Source organism: Plectropomus leopardus, chromosome 19 (assembly GCF_008729295.1).
Source record: "Plectropomus leopardus isolate mb chromosome 19, YSFRI_Pleo_2.0, whole genome shotgun sequence".
Taxonomy (NCBI): Eukaryota; Metazoa; Chordata; class Actinopteri; order Perciformes; family Serranidae; genus Plectropomus; species Plectropomus leopardus.
Window position 1 is genome coordinate 22,679,341 of NC_056481.1, and position 25,723 is coordinate 22,705,063.

General features: G+C 40.7%; 1 protein-coding gene across 1 annotated transcript; it reads left to right on the forward strand.

Moving 5' to 3' along the window:
* The first annotated feature begins 142 nt into the window (after positions 1-142).
* On the forward strand, positions 143-25,573 carry usp22 (ubiquitin specific peptidase 22). Its single transcript, XM_042508448.1, has 13 exons — positions 143-587; positions 7,088-7,220; positions 12,588-12,701; positions 12,878-12,979; positions 15,499-15,665; positions 16,358-16,505; positions 16,805-16,907; positions 21,211-21,369; positions 22,252-22,378; positions 22,460-22,551; positions 22,793-22,855; positions 23,015-23,164; positions 23,749-25,573. Exons 1-13 carry the CDS (start codon positions 468-470, stop codon positions 23,789-23,791), a joined length of 1,521 nt encoding a protein of 506 aa, XP_042364382.1. The 5' UTR covers positions 143-467; the 3' UTR covers positions 23,792-25,573.
* Positions 25,574-25,723: the final 150 nt, after the last annotated feature.

Consider the following 25,723-nt stretch of genomic DNA (forward strand, 5'->3'; position numbering starts at 1 on the left):
GAACCAATCACAGTGCAGCGTCCACTCGAAGGAGGTGGGACTTAGCCGCTAACATAATGTTGGCACACGCCAATCATACGCATCACTCCCTCCTGATTGGCCCGGCGACATGAATGAGGTGGGTCTTGACGACACACCGTGTAAGCTACTGTTGAAATTCCAGTGCTAACCAACTTTAGCTTGCTAACATGTAATTCAGCGAATGTGAAAAACCGCGTTTACAATTTGACTTAAATGTTTCAGTAGTATTTCATGTCCAGTAAAGGAACATTGGAAATATCTTCTTAATGTTTGCTACTGCGCCTGTCTCCGCTACAGCACCCAGGACATGTCCAGTTAGCCAGAGCGCTGCATTCGCTGGATAACGAACCTGGCAAGCTAGCCCCGTTTCGACTGGGTCCTGCGTTGAGGGATTTGAACAGGTTTCGTCGCCTAGAGGACGGTGAAAGCCGGATGCTGTGACTACCATGAGTCCCGCAGGCTGCCCCCATGTCAACGGCTTCAAAGTGGACAACTGGAAGCAGAACCTGAGGGTTATTTATCAGTGTTTCGTGTGGAGCGGTTCAGCCGAGACCAGAAAACGAAAGGTAACAAGTGATAGTGCTTTGAGAAGGGACCCTAACGTACGCCAGACCGTGTGTGTGTGCGTGTGTGTGTGTGTGTGTGTGTGTGAGAGAGAGAGTGTGTGTGTGAGAGAGAGATATCGAGAGCTGGCGTCGCGTGCGTGGACAGTTCCCCGCCCTTCCAGAATAACACAAACATCCGACACACTGCAACTCAAATACTACCCACGCGCACAACTCTAGTTTTTGCTCCTTTTCAGGCTCGCGCTAGCCTAATTACTAGCCTCAACACCTGGCAGCCTCAGTACAGCTGCAAAACTGAAGAAACTAGCATATCACTCGGTTTACCTCCGCTAACGTTCTCCTACATCAAAGCCAGGGACCGCATAATAGATTAGAAAGCTGATCTGTTTGCATTGGCACTACGCCTGCAGTGGCTCCACTTCCTTTCACCAGTACACCGCAGGCCAGCTTTACATGGTGGTATTTTCTCGCTTATGAGGAATTAATTGATTAAAACTATTCTCTACCTGTTATCCTGCGAACTTCAAGCTATTACGACACATGCATCATTGCTATCTTTGCACTGCATGTCATCATCAGTAAGTGGTAAAGCCTTAGGATGTATCAGCCCATGTGAGAGCAGATGTGCCCAATATTAGCGTGTTGTACTCCCATCTGCAATATGTGTGCTCATGCCACATGCATTCTGCACTCAAATGTGTTCAGTGGAAACCTAGTGTCCCTCGTCATCTGTCATGGGATCACTGTTAGTCCATGAAATAACTGGTGTAATATTTGCAGGGTCTCCTCCTGCCATAATTGTCTGTTTTTTGCCACCCAGAGAGGAGCAGACAAGGCTGGCAGAGGGGCTCACATCCCTCCTGCACATTACCTCCCCATGGCACTGCATTTTTATTGATCGTGGCTCAGTTTTTCACTCAGATGGGATGAGAGGAAACCCTTCCACCAATTCTGATTCTCATGCACTTATGTTTTTTAATGGGAGACTTCCTCTTGAGACTGAATGTCTACGAAGATTGTGACCTCACAGCTCTTCAGAGTTTACTAAAAAGGGTGATTGACTTTTTTCCAGTCTACCCTTAGTTGCTTGTTTTTGTATGCGAGCAATCTCAGAAATACCCAGATATTTCAGTCTAGCTGCTCCCACTATCAATCTCCTCTGGTTAACTGTAGTGGACAGAAGGGAAGGATAAATGTTCCATTATGATCCCAAGAAAAAACAAAAGTAAGTTTTGACAGTTTTCCCCCATCATTTTGAAGAATTCCCACCGTTAAATCTCCACTTCATGCTCACCGTTGATGCTGATCAACACTCAGTCTACATCAGACTGACCTTCAGACGCAGATTGAATTTTAAGCATTCATTCACCTTGACAATTGAAGGGCTCTTTCGTTGGCTAGCGTGTGAATTGCAGAGATGTCTAATCATATTTGAGTGACACTTGCATTAGGTTTGATCATTTTGCAATAAAACAGATTTCTCAAGCAGCGCAGAAAAATGAATGGATGCCAGATAATGCATACTAATGTCCCCAATGTTGTTACATTAAATTATGCCACAGGTGAATGTATTATTATTTCTCATTTTCATTTTTCATTTACTAATAATTAGACATCATCAGACAGGAAGAGCTGTACGTGTACATGTGTGCACGAAGCCACCATTTGAATTAGCCCAACATTCAAAATCTGTGGTTAGTGCCAGCCTCAGCACTACTTTCCATCGAAGTCTTGTTGAGGCTGTCTTCTGTCAGCCTGCACCACCGCTGCTGCATCCTCTCAGTTCAGCAACACAAAATGAATTGTGAAAACAGTCCAATGGGTCGTAACCTCAGAGCTGGTGGCAAAAAGACAGAAGGTCAATCAGATATTGCACATTGGCTCAGTGTTATTGGTTTCCTTGCGCTAAAAGCAGTTGCATATAAATATAATGTAATGCATGTCTGCCTAGACTTCAATTACATTCGTAAAGGTGCTCCATGTAAGATTACGGGGGATTTATTGGTATCTAGCAGTGAGGGTTGCAGATTGCCACCAGCTGAAATTTCTCCCAGTTAGAATTCTTTGGTAATACACAACAGTTCTTTTTTTCAGGCGATCCAGATACTTCAAAGCTTTGAGCAAAATGTTAAAAAAAAATAACGTAAAGCGTCTGGAAAAGTATCGTAATTACTCTCCCTTCAGCTTTGATTAATCACAAATATTTCTCACTGAAACTACTATGGCGAAAAAATTTGTATTTGGGACAGCCCTGCAATCGATTATACACTAAAGAAAACATAATTATCTTATTCTATTCCATTTCTGCAAACATGTCCACACTGATCATTTGAGATTATTAACCATATTCCTGTATTTCAGTTTTCTTATATAAGCCACATATCACTTATATTTTTAATTGTAACACCTCCCATTTCCTTAAAGTTGAAGTTTGGTATAATGCCTTTGTTTTTGGATGGAATTATCCTTTAATTCACCTATTCAGACACCTCTGGTTGCAGGCCTTTCCCCTTCCATAGATGAGACAGATGTTGCATTTGGCTGACAGTGTGATAATGTCCGCACTTACACTTCTAACCAGGATCTTTCCAGCCCATTACCCTCTACTGCTCTTCTCACATAACATCCCGTCGGCAGATGGCTCGTCACTGACATTGCAGCGCTCGCAGAAATATGACATGGACAGAGCTCGGGGTGTTAGGAAGACAAGGCCTCACTTAGCGTTTGGCTTCTTTGTACATGGCCAGTGTGCTAAAGCAGAAGTACTGTTTGTCCAGAATGACTCCACATGTGTACCCTTGCAGGCCTGACAGCAGAGGATGTAAAGATATGTTGACAGACAGGCAGACACAAATTCCTACATGCATACAATGCTCTCAGGGAGCAGAAAAATACACATGTGTGCTGTTACACTGACAGTTGGGAGAATGAGTAAGGAGAGATTGTTGCATATTGATGCCTTTTCATAATTCATGTGCTATCTTAGCACTTATGCATGGCGGAGTGTGTGTGACTGGAATAGGAATCTGTGTTTTTTGGCGTTTCTTCGTTTTCCATTTTGCATCTATGTCATGTTTAGGCTGGCATGCTAAGCATATGCTAAAATAATCAGCAATAGAGGTATTTAAAAAAAGTATTAGTTAACAAAGACTTGAATATTACTTGACACTGGTTCAAAGTGTTGTTCGACATTTTTGAGAGTACGTATATCTGCTGTTTTGCTGAGAGTTAGATGAGAAGATCGATGTCACTCATATCTTTTGGCAAAATATGAAGTTGCAGCCAGGGGACAAGTTTTAGTATCCTATGAGAATAATATCTGTTGCCGCTTCAGTCCACTGAATACAATTCTGCTGTTAGAAAAATGATTGAAGGAAGAACTGACAAAAAATGTACCCTTATAGATTATACAGATGTTGACAAAGTTTTCCTTGCAGTTGGAAAAATAAGGTAATGAACTGCAATGTCACTGCGATACTCAGTATTTTGCAAAAAACAATTAAAATCTCAATATTATGGCATTTTAGCTAAAGTATCTTGACAATATCATATCTAAGGGCCTCTGGTGAGTCCCACCTTTAGTAGAACCTTTTAGGTTAATAACTGGGGCCCTGCCCCTACAGCTGTATCCATTTCTCTTTGTTCATCACAGGTAGGATAAAGGCAGTGGCGCTGGGTTAGGGTTAGAACTAGTGAAGTACGATAGATAAGGTTGAACACATTGCAGGTAAAAACAATATGACTTTGTTACTTTTGGACAGAGCCATGCTAGCTGTTTCCCCCTGTTTTCAGTCTTTAAAGTCAGCTAAGCTAACTGTGTGCTGGCTGTAGCCTCATATAGAACAGACAAACATGAGAGTGATATCAAACTTCTTATTTGACTACAAAAAAAAAAATCAAATAAATGTGCTAAAAAGTCTTCTATATACATCTCTTACTCTTTTTAAAATCAGTGAGATAAGACCCTAAATGTCATTTTATCTGTAGCCTCTGTCAATCGACAAAAAAAAAATTGCTGCTATAATTGATGAATAATCATTTTTCAGTTATTTATTTAGTTAAAAAGCTAAACAGTCCCTTGATCCAGCTTCTTGCATGTGGGGATTTGCTGTTTCTTATTCTGAACTATTGGTTTTGGATAGCTGGTCCTACATAGCAAGTCAGTTGGTGTCACCTTGGGCTCTGTAAAATTATCATGGGCATTTTTTTACTATTGTCTGACATTTTTATAGACAAGAGATTGTAGCAGTGACACATCAGGTGCTAATGTGGCACCTTCAAGGACATTAAATGCATATTCTCATGCAACATTAGCTTACAATATATAAAATGTGTTGGCACAGAGATGAGGCAATGTAGCAGAACAGCAGCCACTGAAATGCCTTGCTCAGTTACTTTTTTGAAAGGTTTTTCTGTTGCGGTTTGTAGCATGTATGTTATATATGTATGTTATCTATTTTGGCACCAGCCAGTTCAGGTGAGCTTGGATACTACACCCCAGTTTTTACCACTGCAGTCCACAACAATCCTATTCCAAACCATTTGCATTCTCTTTTTCTATTTACTATCCCACTCTGCTTGTTTTTGTTCTTTGGAGGTGACTTTGAAGTGAAATAATTTAGTTTGCAAACCACTTGGTATGAACACATCAAACACAGAATTTGACATTGAAATCAACCTTTTGCAAATAGCATCTAAATTTCAAATATCCTCCCTTCGATTTTCTCCTTTGGTCTTGGTCTTTCGTCTTTGCCCTCATACCTTCCTCCACCTCCTTTCTTCTTCCTCCTGTCTTTTCCCTTTTTCCCTCTCGTCTTTCCAGGCATTTCTCATTTCTTCTCACCTCCTCATATTCACGCTGGCTCATTGGCATGCCAGCTTCCTCATCTGCATGCTTTTGAACATATCGCCGCCATCTCCCCTTCATCCACAGTCATGCCCCCACTCCCCTTCCTTCCTCTTTCCAACGTGACTATCAAACAGAATATATAGGGACGTGTGAATCATTGACGATCATTATCATATACTGCAATTTACGTATACATATTAATTATATGAATCTTAAATGATCACCATGGGCCGCTTAAGCTATTTTAGCTGAAAAAAAATCAAGACAAAATAAACTAATGGAGTGGGGTTTTTTTGAGGTTCTACTAAATAGCAAAGTCTCATGAACTGCACAGCCACACATACCTCTCTCTCTCTCTCTCTCTCTCTCTCTCTCTCTCTCTCTCTCTCTCTCTCTCTCTCTCTCTCTCTCTCTCTCTCTCTCTCTCTCTCTCTCTCTCTCTCTCTCTCTCTCACACTCACACACACACAAAAAATGTCCCTGTTAGATTGTGTTGCAGTCATTATTTCGATAGTAGTAGGAGCCAAAAATGAGATCACCATGTCTGGGTTGACCCCGATGATTACATTTCATTACGTCGTAATTCAAGAGACATTTGACATTTTGAAATATCAAAAACAAAAGATTTCTCATTAATGTGTCTCATAAGAAAATTTAGTTTGTACACTGACATGTAGAAGACCTGAGAAGCATCAGTGCCCTTCACACTGCCTGTTCTACAGTATGTTTAGAGGCTGCTCTGTGTTGTGCAATGACTAACTAAACAGTGTTCATATTTTAGTGCTCCCCAATGAACGCTCCATCTCCAGAAACAGAAAATCTGTTTGTGGCGGCAGATGTTTTAATCATGGCGGGCTGCCACAAATAAATGAATGTGTGGGAAACCCTGCACACGCTTGATCTAAGTGTTGCTTGGTGATGTTATATTACATAACATCAAGAGGATCTGAATGATCTGAAGGATAGACAGTATAAGAGGCTGAAATAATTATTTTGTGCTTAAAGTTTTTTGTCTCAGTCCCTAGACTCATGCTGTGCCAAAGCTAGCTTTCTGCTATGATTACACTTACATTTCATTATTCATCAATATAAAGTAGTGATTGGTGACCGATCTTTCTACTCAATCGGTTTCTTCAAGTTGATACACATCGATATATTGAACCTTTTGAGTTTTGATGCTTTTTGCAAAATGTGGTGTCAGTTTCTTAGCTTATGAACACACCAGAGTCAGAAAAACTGCCTTTAAACTATCCGCGATAAATGGGAGTGTTTCAATAAGGCATATATTATGCCTTAATACGCATTTTTAATTTGTGTAATTAGAGGCTTATCGGAACCCCGTCTGGTGAGTAAGAGAGCAAGAAAGTCGGAGATTCACCAGCGGTCAGACGTCAAAAAGAAAGGCTGGTTTATTTTTTCCCATCACTAATTAGAAGATTGACACAAGTTTTTCGTCAGCATCTACCGCAATTTCCCACGCATGTCACACCCATGCACAGTTAGATCTTCCTGCTGTGGTTGTAAAACCAAATTATTCCATGACACATTAGAATATCGTGTTTATTGTTGCAACAGTTATGATAATGTTACCCCCCTTCTCTATGATCATGCCTTCCCCTAACTGCTTCCTTCTCTCTACCCTCTCTTCCAGGCCAAGTCATGCATCTGCCACATGTGCGGCGCCCACCTCAACAGACTCCACTCCTGCCTCTACTGCGTCTTCTTCGCCTGCTTTGCCAAAAAACACATCCACGAGCATGCCAAGAGCAAAAGGCATAACCTAGGTACGACAAACACACTCTCAGTCTTGCTCAAAGCCACTTGCAGTGTCCACAGGTGCAAGTGGAGCAGGTGTTTTTGAGTGCTCTGCTATGCACATGTCACACCACCAGGCATCTAGACCTGCAATTAGCCCCCTTTGCTTAAATGAGTCAGTCCCTGCCTCTTAAACAAACACACGCCCACACACAGTCAGTAATGCTTCTTCTCTCAGAACAAAGGCTGCTAAAAGGGCTAATTATACAGCTGAGTGGCTAATGAAGATGCAGCCTGGTGTGATTGCATAAAGCGCTGGCGCTTCCTAGCGTGTGTATATTTATGCGTCTATATTTAAGCTTTAAGTTGGACTTGTTCACCGGCCTGGTTTTGACACACTTGTGGTCTTTGTGATACATTTAATCGAGCAAAATAATCGGGAGTGGAACGATTACGCAACCCGGTGCAACAGAATTGCAACACAGACCAAAAGGCTCGGCCTCATGGGGGATTTGAATATCACCTGTGTATTTGGCCTCCTGAAGCCCGTTACAGTGAACACGTGCATTAGTGAACTTACTAATGAATTAGGACTGCGGTCTGTCTTGGCTGCTGATTAAAATTGAGCACATTCACACAGTCTAAGAATCTGCTTCACCGGGTCTCTGTTCTTTCTTCCAAAACCCTTCAAAACATGCAGTGGTGTGTGTGATTACGGGGTAGAGCATCGAAAGAGACTTTCCTCCGCCTTGTTTTGACAGGATTATTATTCCAGGTCAGAGAAGGTAAAACATTGCACATCAGTGATTTCGGTGATAATCCACGTTGGGTCTGATGAAATATTCCTGCTTAAAAAAAGGACAGAAGGAGGCTTTTATTTTCAGAGACGGTGTTTCTCACCACAGCTCGAATGGAGGTCGCTTTTGTTGGCAAGCGCTCCTCTGTGAAAAAGTTGTATTTCAGTTCACTGAATAAAATATTTGCATCAAACAGACCCAATCTGGATGGTTCCCGTTTTGTACAAAGTGGTGGGTGTTTGCTGAACACCAAGAACAGTTGGCTGTTTCTCCCCCCATCCACGCTACTCCCATAGGAACACACAGCCTGTAATAATCAAAAATGCATACAAATCACTGAATTACTGCTGCTGAGTATTATCCAATCCCACCCAGTTAAACAACTGCTTAACGTGCGCACGTCTTAGGCAGAATGTGAAGCAGTCTGGATAAGGTGTTCACCTGTAAACTGCTGTCTGTTGTACTTTGTGCACTGAACGGGTGATACTGATATACTGATGGGTGACAAGTGAAGTGATAACACAAGCGTCTCAGTCAGGTTTTTGTCTGCCTCGAGCCTCCCGAGCAGCTTTGATGCTCCTTGACACAGATTCTTAGAGTCTCTGCAACTCTACTGGAGCGAAAATATTCACTCATTCGATGTTTTGATGATGGAGCGTGCCGTTTTTGAAAATGTGGCTCCACATCTCCCATATGTGTTGAGAGGGTCTAATACTCATCAAACCATTCAGTGGAATCATCTGCATTTGTTATTTTTCTTTTTCTTCTCAAATTTTTCAGCCCTCTGTATGTCATTAATTGGAAATATATGCAAAATAATCAGACTGATGTAATCCAATGAGCTGCGTTCCACTAGTAGAAATGGTACAGACAAACTAATTTTAATAGAGAAACCTAGTAATGAATCCTAAAACCCAGAAATGAATTAGCATTTCAGCACTCATTGTTCCCTTGTCTCAAAGTCAATGGTTTTTTTTAATGAGTTTTTGGGTAGAAGTTGTAAATAGCATCTGTGGTTAACACAAGCTTCAGATACTTTCACATTTTGTTCTACAACATAAAATACATCAGTGAATACCTCACACATAAACTCTGAAGCTCTTATCCTTAAAAAAAAAAAAGCAGTTGCTAAAGCCCGCTACATACTGTGCAATGGTCTCAGAAGGAAGATAGCCATCGTGACAGAAACATGGCGATATTCTTTCCATCTTTGGTCGTGGCTTTTAAACAGTGGTCCTACGTTGCACAGTGAGAGAGGTTTTTCAGAAATGCAGCATGAAATGACACACTGATTAGTGCAATTCTGCTAGTGGATGCTAAATGCTAATAGAGACTGGAAGAATCTCAGTCTGCAGGAGGCTTAACAAGTGGTTAAATGAGACTGCAGAACATCATCACATTGAGCTGCGCCAAACACAGCTTTACAGCATTGTAGCAGTGGTGATGCGACTGCAGTGTAGTTTTTTGTAGCTTAACAAAACCTTTTTCTTCAGGCGATTGCATTTAGGCTTTAAAAATCCTAAAAGTGGTGTTCATTTTGTACATGTTCACTTGCTTAATAATACTAATGTACTGATATTATTGTGCATCTCTATTTACAACATTTGAAATGGGTGTATCTATTTTTGTACATACAGGGAGTATTCATTTATTCTGTGGGAAACACTATGTTTACTGTAATGCAGCATTTAAAACCAGGAAACTGCAACACTTATGATATTACAATATCAACAATCTAAGATGATTTCTAGTCTCGTATCACGATATCAATACAGTATCAATACGGCCCTATTCTGAAGATCTAAGAGGCCTAGAGTTGGAGGGGCAGTTGAGCTCTAAAAAATGCACAGGGGGTGCCAGCCCCTTAAAGTACCTTGAATTCAATCCTGTATTTGACAGTTAGCCAGTGCAGGGATGCTAATACCAGTGTAAGGCTGTCTCTCCCTCTGGTACCAGTTAAAAGTTTCACTGCAGTATTCTGCAGCAGCTGCAGGCAAGCAAGCTGCAGGATCTCAAGGCTTTAAATTACATTGAGAAATTCCCAGAGATTTTCAGTCAGAGGGTTAATGCTGTGCATTCATGCAGTAGGTGGCAGCCATGTGCCCTGCTATAAAGCAACATGATAAGAAATGTGGCAAGGTGAAAATGCACAGCACAGTTCATAGCTTTGGAACATGGGCATTGTTTTTGAGCTCTAAGCTGCATAGAGGTGGAGTGTACCAACGTTTGTGCAGACATTTTTACAGCCTTTTATTGTTTATAAGAACAGTGAATGGAGAAAAAAAAGCTCAGACTACATTCAAAAGATACTGTAAACAGCATTTAATCTTCAAGCCAGGCATCATCCTGTTAGAATAAATGCTACGATACCAGCTCCACACCCAGCAGCACTCTTTTTTTCATTCTCCACATAATAGAATTAGGCTGTTTGAGCTGCGAGTGAAGTACGTTACACTGCAGTGTTTGGAGCTGCTGCAGCAAACACACTCAGGGTGTCCATGACAAAAGGCTGGGGTTTGGCAGATGTTGAGAATCTGCCGATTTTTGTTTTTGTGCACCATCCTTTGCTCGGCGTTATCGCTCAGCTCAGGAAGACCCCCTCTGGTGCGTGTGTGTCCCACGGAGTGTAATTGTGAGTTTAATTAGGTTAGCTGCTGAATGCTGCAGCAATGGAGTGAGAAATACAGAGGGAGAGAAAAGATTTTTAAAAAAAGAAAAAAAAAGGGACAGATCTCAGCAGACTGGTGAGGAGGTAATTAAGTCGTCTTTAACAAACCCTGTGGAATTAGCCTCCATTAAACCAGGGCCCCTCCTCCTCCTCCTCCTCCTTCCTGCTTCTCCTCCTCCTTTCTTTCTTGCCGTTCCATCTCTTTCATCTAACCGTTTTATGCATTTTCCACTCACAGCTATTTGGTGAATTCTGTTTGCAGCCTTGTATTGAGCCCATCTCTGTCTCTTTCCTCGTCTCTTTTGCCCTCCTCTTGTTCCCATGGCTACCTGATGACCCTTTCAATATTCAGAATTGTAAAAGGATTTCATCTAATTGCATTTATACTGTCTTTCTTGTTGTCTTTTTTACCTTCTCCTATCTGTGTGAAATTCTGCACTTTAGTGTACTTCCTTCCTTTCTTTAGTCCTTCTTCCTTTAATGCTTATTCGCAGGTGATAGCCATGGCCGGATGCATTATGGTTTTAGTTGTTCATCCGTTTATCTGTCCGTCCCATTCTTGTGTATGCGATATCCCAAGAGTGCCATAAGGGAATTCCTTCAAATTTTCTCCAAATGTCCACTTGGACCCAGTGATATACTGATTAGATTTCAGTGGTTATAAATCAAAGGTCAAGGTCACTCTGACCTTATTTGTCTTTTTCTTGTGATTGCAATATCTCAAGACAGCCTTGAAGGAATTTCTTCAAATTTGACAAAAAAGTCCACTTGGACTAAATGATGGAGTATTTAGATTTTGTGTTCATAAGTCAAAGGTCAAAGTCACTGTCACCTCATCTGTCTCATTCTTATGAATGCGATATATATCAATATCTCCTCTTTTTTTTTGTTTTTTAATTGGCACAAACGTCCACTTGAACTCAAGGATGAGCAAGGTCAAAGGTCAATATGACCTCACAAAATATGTTTTTGGCCAAAACTTAAGAATTTATATGATAATTATGTCAAAATTTCACAAAAATGTCTAATAAGATAAAATGATAATGTGCTGACATTTTATATCCAAAAGGTCAAAGTTCACCTTCACTGTAACATCATTGTGTTCGACACAAACACTTTTCTGGGCATTACTCAACGCCATATTTCAGGAACAGAAGGGGAAACATTTGGTTGAAAACGGAACTGGTGAAATAAATCTTGGGTGTCCATCTTGAAACTGTGCTGATTGCTTAGATGTTCTTAGCTGCCGAGCTAAAGACGTGTGTGAAGCCTTTGTTTTAGAATATGTAGCTTCTTTGCAGCAACATCCATATCTGAAGCATCGTCTTCTGACATGGCTACATTTGAGTCTGGACAGACATGGATGTAAACTATAAGTGCAACTTAGTGGTTTGCACAGACTAGAACCACAAGGCAGTCATTCTAGTTTCTTTCCTTACCTGCAGAGGTGACAGCCGGGAAAAGCTGACGGGCATGTTGTCATGGCAACAGCAAACAGGTAGCTGCGGGTTATGGAGCAGGTGAGGAGAGGGGAATTTTGATCTGTGTTTGAGCATATAAGTGAGTGTGAAATGGAGCACAATTAGATAGGCGCCTTCCTCCTTCTTCCTCCTCACTTTTTGACTCCTCATTGCTCTCTCCGTCTCTCGGGGTATATCTCAGTCGTTCCTGGATGGTGTTAACAGATAGCTGATATGTCAGCAGATAAGCCCAGGCTACCTGGCATTGCAGCACCATGGCAACGTGGCTCGAATAGTGAAAAAGCCTGAGAGAGGAAGCAGTTAGCAGTTCACATAGCTTGGAGCGATGCACAGACCTTTCTCAACCTCTGACAAAGATAAACCGAGCGTCTCCCTTGTGTTTGACTAAAACGGTTTTCTCATGCATTATTTGTCTTCTCTGTCTTTCTCTTATTTTGTCTGTCTTCGCAGCAATTGACCTGCTGTATGGAGGAATTTACTGTTTTATGTGCCAAGACTACATTTATGACAAAGACATGGAACAGATTGCCAAAGAGGAACAGAGGAAAGCCTGGAAAATGCAAGGTATGACAACATGCATAGTACAGTGTTGCATACACACCATGTCAAAATTGCGTGATGTCTCACTTGAGGCTTACAGCTCTTGATCCAAGGGTTACAGTGAAGGATGCTGTATGTGTGTGTGTGTGTGTGTGTGTGCGCGTGTGCTTGGGTGTGCGTGTGTGTGTGTTTGTTTCCAGGCATAGGGGAGAAATATTCAACATGGGAGCCCACTAAGAGGGAGCTGGAGCTGCTCCGCCACAACCCCAAGAGGAGGAGAATCACCTCCAACTGTACTATTGGTTAGTATCTGTTAGTCTCTAATGCCCCACACCAGTGTGGGAGAGGATGGCTGTGTTGCTGTTTGTTGTGTTCGTTGTCAAATGGGACACAATGGAGATCTCAGAGGGAGGAAAAAATGTAAATGCAGAAAGAGGAAGCAGCCTTAACACCACTATCATCAACATATATGCAAAGTTTAATTCTAAACACTTCTATTAAAAGGGGAATTTTGAAATGTGTCATCCAAAAACTTTAAGCCAAAAATAAACTTATTACCAGAATCAAACACCCTCATGAAATGTATTCTCTTAAACTCTTCCAACAGAGTTGTCTCCTCCCAGAGGGCATTTCCCCTCAAGGGATAATTCATTTTATTTGAAGTGGCATTGTATGGGGTACTTCCATACACAGCGTATTACATTCAATAGATGCCAGTCGGTGCACACCCGGTTAAGAAGAGGGCTGGAGTCTGACAGGGAAGCTAAGCAGTCTACTGCCATGGGTTTTCTTTGTGTTATTTTTTGATAAATGTAAAATAATTAAAGTCATTATTTAAAATTAAAAAAAAATAAAGAAATATAAACATTAATTGTTTTAAGCTTCAGAAATTCAAGATTAACTGGTTGTCTCTTTGTTGGTGTCATTGTAAGCGAATATTTTAGGTTTAAACTAAGAAATTAATGAAGTCATGATGAGCTCTGGGAACTTGTGATTGACATTTTACATGATATTCTGACAAGATTTTATAAAATGGGTAAAAATTAGTATCAATGTAAAATATTAGTACAATACCATAAATTGCATTTTCAGTCAACTAGAAACAATTTGCTGCAATAAAAATGATTTGCTGTGAGATGAACAGACTTAAAACTTTATCTAATTGAATGAAATAGAGGTTGACAGAGTTTTTGTCTCAGTACATAATATGCGGTTAAAAAAGGGTTATTGCAATACTCAGCGTAACACGTTTAAAATCACTATAATATTGTGTCATGACTTAAGTATCATGTCAATATTATATGTGGGACCTCTTGTGATTCCCACCTCTACTTAATGAAGGATTAAGTGTTATTGTTGCAACCCTGCTTCCACCTAATAGTTAGGTAATAGTCAACAGTGGCATTAGGGCTAAACTAAAAATAATTTTCATTGTTGATTAATCTGTTGATTGATTTTTCAATTATTTAATACGTTTTTTTGTTAGAAAGTGGTGAAAAATGTCAATCAGTGTCTACTGAAGCCCAATGCATCCTAAAATGTCTCATTTTGTTCACAACCCCATAATATTGCATTTACTGTGATGGAAGAGTAAATTAACCAGAAACTATTCAAATTTAAGAAGCTGGAATCAGAGAATTTTGACTTCTTTTTTTTTGTTGAAAAAACTGCACAAAAATATTAATCGCACATCAGATATTAATTTAATAGTAGAATAATTGATCAGTTGTTGCAGCTCAAACAAGGGATGCACGATAACATCGGTATGTCATCAGTATCAGCAGATATTGGCTTTAAAATGTAATATTGGAATTGGCCAACATGTTGATATCTGCAGACATCACAAACCGATTTGTTTAAATGTATTTTTTGACGAAGTGAACATGTACAAAACATCAACCCTGAGTCTAATTATTTTTCTCATTTTGCACAATGAATGAATATTGCACATGCTTAAAAGCATTGTATTTTACAAATCCATGTGCTAGTGGGCCATCACAATAAGAGCATGCACGATATGATGTTAATTTCACTACAGAAGAGACTTAATGAAAACAAAAATAATGTGGGGATGAAAGTGGATATATACATATCAGTATCAAATGGGTTGTTTTTATATCGACATATTTTATTTCATCAAAATTTCCAATATTGTGCATCCCTAGCTCAAACTGACATTCAAAATGATGACCTACACGTGTATGTGACAGCTGGTCAGTCAGGCCAATCTAAGAGCAAAGCAGCAGCGTATATGAGAAGCAGCAGGGAATATTAGAATGAAGCAGTGTTGGGGTTTGGCGGCATGTGTGAGTGAGGAGAGTTGGCATACGTTTAACACCTTGTAGCAGCCTGCAGCGCTGTGCTCCAGCACCATTAACATCCCTGGCACTGTCTTAGGTGAGGGAAATTACAGGCCTGGCTGCTCATCTGTGAGAACACTACCTCCATCCTTCCTCTCCTTCCTCTGCTGTCTGTCCTCTTTCCTCCTTCCCTTCCACCGTCTCTCCTGCCTCTCTCCCCCTCCCTCTCCTCTCGTCTGTGTGTGGTTTGGTCTGTTGTAATCTGACAAGGGTTTCCCTGCGTGCAGTCCAACGTTGCCTCAGGGACATCACGCTTATACTGTGAAGTGTGTGTGTGTCTTAGTTGTCTGCCGTTAACAGCACTGCAGCTTAGATGCCCTACTGCAGCAGCCAAGAAAAATTATCTCTCTCTCTCCAGCTTTCTCTCCCTTTTTGGTACTCCTCCCTCACATCTCCACCCATCCATTCTCTTTGTCTCCTCTTTCTCTCCTAATTTTTCTCTTTCTTTGTCTCACCCTCAGGCCTGCGGGGTCTTATAAACCTGGGCAACACATGCTTCATGAACTGCATCGTCCAGGCGCTGACGCACACACCGCTGTTGCGCGACTTCTTCCTGTCCGACCGACATAAATGCGAGATGCAGAGCAACTCCTGTTTGGTGTGTGAGATGTCGCAACTCTTCCAGGAGGTATCTGTCTCCTTTTTTTTTGTTTTTAAGGCCTGGACACACCACACAAACATTAAAGAACTGGTGAAAATTTCACCAAGATTTTTTTTTTAATGTCAACTAATACTATGCTAAAGGGCCAAGAAATCCAGCAGAGTTATCCTGCTGGGCGGGTGGTCCAAACATGACAACCTCTGTCTTATTTTCATTAAGATTTGGTGAGTGTCTTGTGTTATTTTGCGATGCAAAAGGTGTCCTGCACCGTTGGCACTTGTCAGCTCTTGCTGGCTTTTTTTTAGCTGATTCAGCATGTTGAATTGCCATCGCACCTGGCACTGTCCATCTGTGAATTAAATTCATAACCAGAAGTAGGGTAAGTAAACTAACGACCAAACGGATAGAGCTCTTAAGCAGAAACTGTATGTAATTTTTTGTGTTATTGGTCGATAAATATGTTTTGCTCTTTTAACATCGTGCTGTGTTGGTAATTTGCAAACTAGCATCTTTATTCCATCCTGTCGGCCTTCTGGTTTCCCTTTTTGGTGGTGAACATACACGCGTATTAGCTGTAGTCTTAATGGTGTGTTCAAGCGGGACACAGGTGACATGAGGTGACCAAACAGTTGGCCTTTGTTCTCGTCATTGTGGTGCGTTTGGGCCTTAAAAGGCATAGAAAGGAATCTTTTTTTTGTCTAATACACACCTTCCTCCAGTTCTACTCAGGCCATCGGTCACCACACATCCCCTTCCGTCTTCTTCACCTGGTGTGGACCCACGCCCGTCACCTGGCCGGCTACGAACAGCAGGATGCTCACGAGTTCCTCATTGCAGCGCTGGACGTCCTGCACAGACACTGCAAAGGTCAGAAACACTTAGAGGAGACCAACAGAACACCAAAAATGAGAAATGTGAATGAGGCGAGGAGGACTGATAGAGAGCTGAGTGGAGGTGCAACAGCAGGAGACCTAGTTGGATGAGCTGAGCTGAGAGGATGAAAAGCGAAAAGAGAGATGCACTGACTGACTGACTGACAGAGAGATGGAGAGCCACAGTGCTCTTGGATCTCTGCATCTCTCTGTGCAGTTTAGAAGCAGAGAGGGTGGGCTGCGAAGTTACACAGCACTGCTTTTAGTGACTCTGTGTGTCTTTTATCCACACAGACGACAACGGGAAGAAAGCCAACAACCCCAACCACTGTAACTGCATCATCGACCAAATCTTCACAGGGGGCCTGCAGTCTGACGTCACCTGCCAAGTCTGCCAGTAAGTGCGCTCGTGTGTGATGTTCTTCCAAAGAAAAACCACCAGAAATCTTTCAGGCCTCACTAGAGACTGAATAAAGAGATTAAAGCTCAATAAAAACAAACTCGTGGCCTTGTACACTGCGGCATTGTGTTGTAGTACAGTCACGTCGTTTCACAGTGTACCCGACTTGTACTGTCTTGATCAAACAGCTGCTCAAAAATGACACACTTCAATCTCTAATTACGTGCCCTGAGGTGACCTCCCGCCTCCTCAGTTATTCACACAGTGTACCATCAATCACACAAGCTGAACTGCCACACTGCAGCAACAGTAAAACCTTGTCATGGCACACAGTCTGGAAAGTTGACCTGTAGTTCCACCTGGTGGTCAAAGAAAGTGCTTGAGCTTTATGCTCTGAGATGCTTCTTTTTAAACATTTTATTAATAGCAGTCTTTTTACAAAAGGAAAACAGTAGGATTAATAATTTTTAGTGCAAGAACACAAGGACAGTATGTAAAAAGAAAAGACAGTAAGTAAATAACAGCTATCATAATTATACAAAAATAAACCCATAAGCTTGTAGGAACCCTTTTTAGGTAAACCAGGTCTAAATGATTTTACAGCATTTTATAGTATTTTTTTAGAGCACTCCCTCTTAAAGTTTCTCTATGAATTTTCCTTTTCATGTAGTGAAAAAAGTTATTATTCAAACCATCTACAAGAAGCTGGGTCTAACGTAGCTTGGTTGCAGTTGCATCTTGGTGCAAGTTTGATACAGCAGAAAAAAGACAAATGCATAAGAACAGCACTCTGTCAAAGTGTCAAAGACAGAAACAGTCCTCCTGCTGGGAACTGATGTAACATTTTTCCCACTGGCAATTTTGGTAAATTATTTTCATTAAAAAACAAAAAACCCTTTAAAACAAATATTACAAATAATGCCATGTTACACTGTGCAAACACTGAAGAAACAAAATACAACAAGCCAAACAAATGGAAAGTATCTGTTTTGCCATGAAATTAAAAATAGCATACATATATAAATACTACACCACTTGTGTATTAGGAGGAGCGTTAGTATTAGTTCCACCTTAGCTATATGGCAGTGTAAATGCCAGGTGCTTCAGTAGTTGTTTTGTGGGTTTTTTTTGTGTTCCAGGCCAAAGATTGGGGACGAGACTCGACCTTTTTAGAACATTGCCTGGAAAAGTAATAGCCCTTTAATTTTTTTTCATGTACATAAAACCGTGTTGGTCACCCCCCAAAAAAAACCAAATAGCATGATGCAAAATGAGCAGTTAAAAAATTACAGACTGAGAGGCAACAAAAATTGCACTACATTTGATGAAGAGCGCAATATGACTTGTTTAGGACCTGATACTTAAAGTTTAGGACTTGGACCTTGATTTGGGACTTGAGACTTAGGAGCAATTATGGAGCAACAGTGAACACCATCCTCGTCATGTATACACAACTTTCTCTCCATTGCTGTTGACTGGGTAATCTGAAGGGCAAGTTTTCCAGTTCTTTTTTTTGTGCTCAACAAAGTGTGACTGACCCGCATGCTTATCAGTTTGTTGTGCTAACCTAAGCACATGCATACAGCTAAACGTTACTGGGTGGAACTCGCAATTATGAAATTTGGTTCATGCACATGAATACACATACCACGTATTCTGAGTGTACCGAACCGTGACAACCGTACAGTTCAGTACAAACACAGAAACTGTTACAGCTCTACAAGAAGTGCTGTGCTTTCGCTTTGCGTCTACAATGGGATCTTTTGGAGAAATAAATGGTAAACCATTCAAAAATTATCAAAAGAGTTTTCAAGCATAGTGCGAAATAATTGTCTTTTATTACAGCTAAGGACAACGACAGGCTCGTGGAAAGCTTTATAGCAATCAAGTGAACCACAAATTTCGACACTCTGTGTTTGTTCATATCTGAGGAAAGTTTGCTCCTGGACTAGGTTTCTAAAGATCTCCTGCTGCCACAAGGCCTTCGCTGATTTATGATTTATGCGCTTTGAATTCTTTTGCTTTTGACCAAGGGAAATGGACAGCAGGTATTCTATAAAGCACAAAGCAATTGTCACTACACTAGTCACCAGTTTTGGACAAAATGTGTTGAGCCAGTCAGTCTAGCTCATATGGTCAGTATTCACAGGCTAAATCCAACTGAAGCTCCCGTATTTCTGCGCCATGAAATTAAATAAGGTTCTACCTTTTGTGGTGACTGTGGAGTGAGTTGATGAACTCTGCTTTTCTCCACCACCAGGTCAGCTTGTACATCTGTCCAATACTGTCCTTGCTCACACGGCTTTCAGCTCTGTCTTTGTGTCACAACAAGCGTGCTAATGATAAAGCGCCTGAATGTCTACCATACACTCTCAAGCTGCTCATTTGGCATTTGGGAAGCCTGCTATTTTCTGAAAGTACTGGATGTCGTAACTTTCTATGTTATTATTGTCATGTTGGGGGCCAACGCCATTCCTTGTAAGGAGTTCCTAAAACAAGACTTGTCTCTTGCTTTGCAGTCTTTAACAAACTAATAGGCGTGTTCTGATTTCTATCCAGTTCCCTCAGTGAATTAAGACACAGGAAAGTACTCGAGATTGTGATTCTAAACAGGTTTGTCCTCTACATGTCTAAATTTAATTTATGGCTTTATTATTACTTTTAACAACTGACAAACATTTTAAAGATAATACAGAAAAAAGGGAGTATAATTAGACAAAATAATTTTAAGGACATGAAAGTTATTTATTAAAAATAAGTAAATACATCAAATAAAATGACAAAATAATAAAATAAAAATACATCAATAGATCAGCAATGGTCACAAAGCATGTCTTCTTTCTAACAGAGTCAGATACAGTCTAGCTAGCTAGTTTGTGGTCATAGGTCCATAAAAAGTTCCTGTGTTGTCAGAAATATGTCTTATTTATTTTATATAGATTTGAGGCTTACCAAGTGCTTCCCAGTAGCAGAAACAACAATGAAAATGAATGAATAAATGTTTTAAGTAATAATATCAAAGATTTTAGTTAAATAAATGTTAAGTCACTATGTATTGCAGAATGAGGTTATACAATGGTGACTGAGCCTATAAATTAATCTTTAGAAGGGATTTAAAACACTTTGCAGTGTTTGCTGATGTGCCCACAGAGGGAGTCTGTCCTATTACCTGAGAGCCAGGACAACAGAAACTCAGTTAGTAATTTAGTTAGTCTTGAGCTCTGTGCAGGGCAGATCCAGGACACCTTTTTATTTTGAGGCTTAAAAGACCCGTACGAATAAACTGTGTGGTGGAGCCAGATTGTTTCCTCTCAAAATTGGAGGGATTTTAAATTCAATCCAGGAATCCAGTGTAGTGAAGTCGGGAAATTGGTAATATGGGAGTGCTGCAGAGCTTTTAATGCAGCAGAATTCAGAAATAATTGTAATTATGCTTCATTGTCTTGGCTTAATAACTATACAGTGGATTACAATGTATGAGCAGACCAAACAATGGATGATTTGTTCATGCTGTTGGAAAGACAAGAACGTGGATGGCTTGGCAATGTTTCTTTTTTTTTCTTCTTTTTTTGTTAGATTGTGTAATAAAGTGGCAACTATACAAGTGTAAGACTTATTCTTTCAACGTTCTTTGTCCCTGAAGGGCAATTGGTTTTTGCAGAAAAACAGATACAAGACAAAATGCAGAAAGCCTATACAGGGTACAGAATGTTGTGGTCTAGTGGAAAAGAACAGTGGTCCCATGTTCACCTCCCCATCGTACAATTTCATGCAAGAATAAGAATAAAGTGCTGAAGATAATACAAAACATGGTGTTAAAAGACACAAGATGCACAAGACTGGCAGTTTAAAGAAATGATCAATGGTAATGCAGGGAGTTTTTTAGAAAATGTGGTCACCACCCAAATTCTCTCAGGTCACGAATTCTATCAGCCAATACCATTAGTTTGATATCCCTAACTGCCAGCACTAAGCTGCAGTGTGCTTCTCTGAATGATTCTCGCTATAATTATGTTCGTTGCTCAGATGAACAAGCAAAGCTGCCAACATTAGGAGTGCAGGAGTCTGAGCTACGGTGCCAAGCAGTTGATACCTCCGTGATGTCTCCCTCTTTTGTCTCCCTCTTATTTATATGTCTGCCTGAATAAAGGAAAACTACAAAGTGTAGTGAGTGTGTCTCCTGTGAATTGGGTAACAGACCAGAAGATGTAACAATCAACACATAGCAGCAAACCTGCATTAGATGGCTGCGCCATTTTCGTCTACTCATACAGACTGTTCCTCTCTGTCTTCCTTTTAGTGGTGTTTCGACGACCATAGACCCATTCTGGGACATCAGCCTGGACCTGCCGGGTTCCTCCACCCCATTCTGGCCCCTCAGTCCTGGAGGAGACGGATCAGCACTTAATGGAGAGAGTCACACCACTGGAGCCACGACACTCACAGACTGTCTGCGCAGGTAACTGAAATTAGAAGAATATTTGTTTTGTAAATTTTGATAAATCGGTCTTTGCAAGCTTCCAAGCCAGCAATAGCCTTGTTCCGTCCATCCATCCTATTCTTGTAATTGTAATATCTCAAAAATACCTTAAGGGACTTTCTTCAAATGTGGCTAAGACACCCACTTGGCCTTAACTGCAGACTGATGAGATTTTAGTGGTCATAGGTCAAACATCAGTGTCACTGTTTTTTAACATCTGTCTCCTTGTTGTGAACATGACATTTCAAAAATGCCTAGAGGGATATTTTTAAAAGTTTGACACAAACATCCACTTGAACTCAAGGATATACTGATGACATTTTTGTGATCAAAGGTCAAGGTAACTGTGACCTTATATCTGTCTCATTCTCATCATAATGTTCTGCATGAAAAATTCTCTAGCCATTACTCAATGTCATAACTCAGAAACAGAAGGGGAGACATTTGGTCAAATACTGATTTGGTGACACTTATCTTCGTGTTTTCTTAGTTTTCTAAGATTTCTAAGGCTTGTCTCTGCCATACCGCTCCAAAATGGAAATATCCAGTGCAGCATTTTCTTTCAAAACAGAAATAAATGTATGTGTTCACTGACAAACTCAGAGACACAATCTATCAAAAACCAGCCCCCAGAATAATCACCCCAAACCCCTTTAGAGAGCAGCACGTAACACACACACACACACTCACAAACACACACACACACACACACAAATGCACAGTTCCCTGAAAACTAATTCCTGTTCTTCCCAAACTCACTGGAGCAGAGACTTGAGGGAGCAGCAGCAGCAGCATCGATAACACACCACACACACATAGACACAAACACGTGGGCGCATAATCTCATCCTCTCCCGTCTAGGTTCACCAGGCCAGAGCACCTCGGCAGCAGCGCTAAGATCAAGTGCAGCGGTTGCCATAGTTACCAGGAGTCCACCAAGCAGCTGACCATGAAGAAGCTGCCCATCGTGGCCTGTTTTCACCTCAAAGTAAGAGTTTGCTTTGATTGCTAATTCAGGCAGTATTTATAATCAGAGTGGTGTTCCAACACGTGTGTCTGTTGTTTGCAGAGGTTTGAGCATTCAGCCAAACTGCGGCGGAAGATCACAACGTACGTCTCCTTCCCGTTGGAGCTTGACATGACACCCTTCATGGCCTCCAGGTGAGAACAAACTCCAAATGAAGACTGGAAGCAATGAGGTAAAAAAAAAAAGAATATAATACCAAGTAAGTTACACAAAAACAAGATGAGATGAGATGGAAGGAAGTCCTGTGTTTTGGGAGAAGTACATGACCTCAGCAAACCAGTGTCAGATATAGAACTCATACAAAGATGGATGACGCGACTGGAAGCAGACTGTTGCAAGAACACTTGTGACTAAGTTTGCTCTGCTGTGTTTCAGCAAAGAAAGCAGGATGAATGGGCAGTACCAGCAGACTGTGGACCCCTTCAACAATGACAACAAGTAAGGAAAACATCTGTAATAAACCAGTATCTTAACCCAAGTTCCAAATATTGCAAAGAGGATTCAAATTTCATTAAAAATATTTTTCCTGTCTTTTTAAACTTTGAAACATAACAGGAGGGTTAAGCCACTTCTTTCCTCTCTCCCTGTCTGTTTCAGGTATAGTCTATTTGCAGTGGTGAACCACCAGGGGACACTAGAGAGCGGCCATTACACCACCTTCATCCGGCAGCACAAGGACCAGTGGTTCAAGTGTGACGATGCCATCATCACCAAGGCCAGCATCAAAGACGTCCTGGACAGTGAAGGGTGAGCACGTTATGTGTTTATCTGTAGAGCAATTGTGGATCCGTCCACTTCTGTCTATGGTGCAGGAAGGATAGCACGGCCACATAGGACTCGTACTCACTTTGGCTTGCTCTTTATTCTGGAGCTGGCATAAAAATCAACAGCCAGGGTTCCCACAGTTATGGAAAACCTGGAAAAGTCGTGGAATTTCACAATCACATTTTCCAGTCGTGGAAAAGTCATTGAATTAGAAAAAAAAATTTAAAGTTTAGAATTTTTTTTCAGTGTGTTAGGCAACTGTAAGCGTTCAGGTCTCCAGCTCAGGAGTATTTGGCGCACAAGAAGGAACATTTACACACTGCACATGCAGTTGGGCTATTAACCCACCAGGTGGCTTCAAAACTACACACATAAAAGGTAAGCACATCCGTTTTGAAGAAATTCACAATGAGGTTGTTTTTAACTCTGTAACACATGCTGCTTCATAATGTAACTTTATTTAGTTATATGTTTTCTACATTTTGCCTTTGGGGTTCTATCTTCTTGCTGTTTCACACTGTGACAGCTTCAAGTGATGCTGAAATCTGGTGCTTTTATCCCCCCAGGTACCTTTTGTTTTACCACAAACAGTTCCTGGAGTACGAGTAGCTCCGTCCATCAGCGCAGCCTGCAGGAGGAGACGAGGGATGACTCAAGGATTAGTTGCATGGGAAAAGGTAACAGAGTGATGAGACAGGCATGGAAACAAACTACCTACCTGATTCACTCAACTCTCACTCAAACATGGAACCACCCTTACTACATACTAATATAGTTCCACTGTACAACATTTAACAGAGAACTGCTGCTGTGCAGGATAAAAGAAAGAACTAAACAAAATGCAAAAATATTTGGAAGGGAGATTTTTATGGGCCCTGAAGGAATAATGCTTAAAAAGTCTTGAAGACTTGAATTCAAGGGAATGAAGAAAAAAAGCTGCTGCTGTAAGAAAGAAATCACTGCAGAATCAGTCTGCGGTTGATTTTTAAACACAGGAATAGTGTTGTATCCCTACATTTTTTTCCTTTTTGGACACAGACACAAGGGCAGAGAGTTATTTCTAAACCTTACTTTAGGTTTACTTGATCACAAATGCTGTTCCTCAACATGTTTCACACTCACACAGCTGCATTTAGTAACACCTGAGGGTGCAAATGAGTGGAGTCGCCGCCTTCTGCAGGCATTCGAGGCTTTGCTTTAGTGAAGAATTTCTTCATTAATTAAACCGGCAACTTCCTGGACACAAGCACACTTGTCCAACACACCCACACTCCTCCAAATGACCAAATATTTCAAGGATGGAAGTTGTCTTATTATGCATTTGTATTCAGAATGCAAAAAGTTGGGGGAAACAAAATCACCTGACACATGGTATTATGTATATTATATAGAGAGACAGTTAATTCATTACTCATGTAGTTGTCAGTCTTTTAGAAAACACTGTCTTTAATGAGGACAGGATCTGTTATTTTCTGTCTCATGCTGCTTCCAACAGTCACGGGGGAAATAAATTACACAGTGAATATTATATTTTTATACATACTGTAATTAAATCGTTTGTTTACGGTTTTGCATTCTCCCTAAACTCTCACACTGTTCGTCTGTGTTACATTGTGTCGTCAATCATGTTTTTTGTACACACAAAAGCAAAATAGCGCTGATGAAATAGCTGCCATGGCGGCTACATTTAAATTTTTATTTTTATTTCTGTTTAGTTTGACTAGAATTTGTCAAATTTTGTGCCGTTACAGAGGCATAATCTCCATGTTCAAGATACGTTGTCGTGATGCTGTTTCAGGTAAATGGCAAAAAAAGAAATGAAACAAAAGGAGTATGTATAAGGGGTCAGAAGCTCGATCCTACAGTGTTAACCGTCGGCCGCATGTTGCTCTAATTCGGTGTGTGTGTGTGTGTGTGTGTGTGTGTGTGTGTGTGTGTGTGTGTGTGCACGTGTATGTGCCCAAGAAAGGGGACAAAAAAAGCTCAGCGTAGGTGTGTTTGTATAAAATGTGTTATTGCGCGTAAAGAGGAGAAAAAAAAACACAAAGTGCGTGTGTCCCTGTTTGTATGCACGTGTGTTGTGCGCGTGCATATGTACCGTATGTTCGTGTACTGAATCAGTACTTGCATTCAGCATGCCGTCTGAGCTGGGTATCACAGTTTGATAGGATTTTTTTCCACATGTTGATGATGTATGTAAAAGTATATATGTACAGTTTGTATGTGAGAGACAAAAATGGTGAAACCTCAAAGTGGATTTGTTCTTCAATATCGCTGGATCCGGCCACGGGGTCATAATCGAAAGAAACTTTTATCTCGACCCGGTCAGTCATTCCTCGCACACACGTTACTGCTGCAAGAACTGGACACAGTGATGGAAAGACACTCAAATAAAGAAAATCTATATCTGTAAACACTTTGGTGCCTCTTATTTTTCGCTCTTGATAATTAAGTGAAGTTATTTTGTTGTTGTTGTTGAGTTATTTTGTGACTGTACATTTCCTCATATTTAATATAATATTGCTGAATTTAGAATGGTAA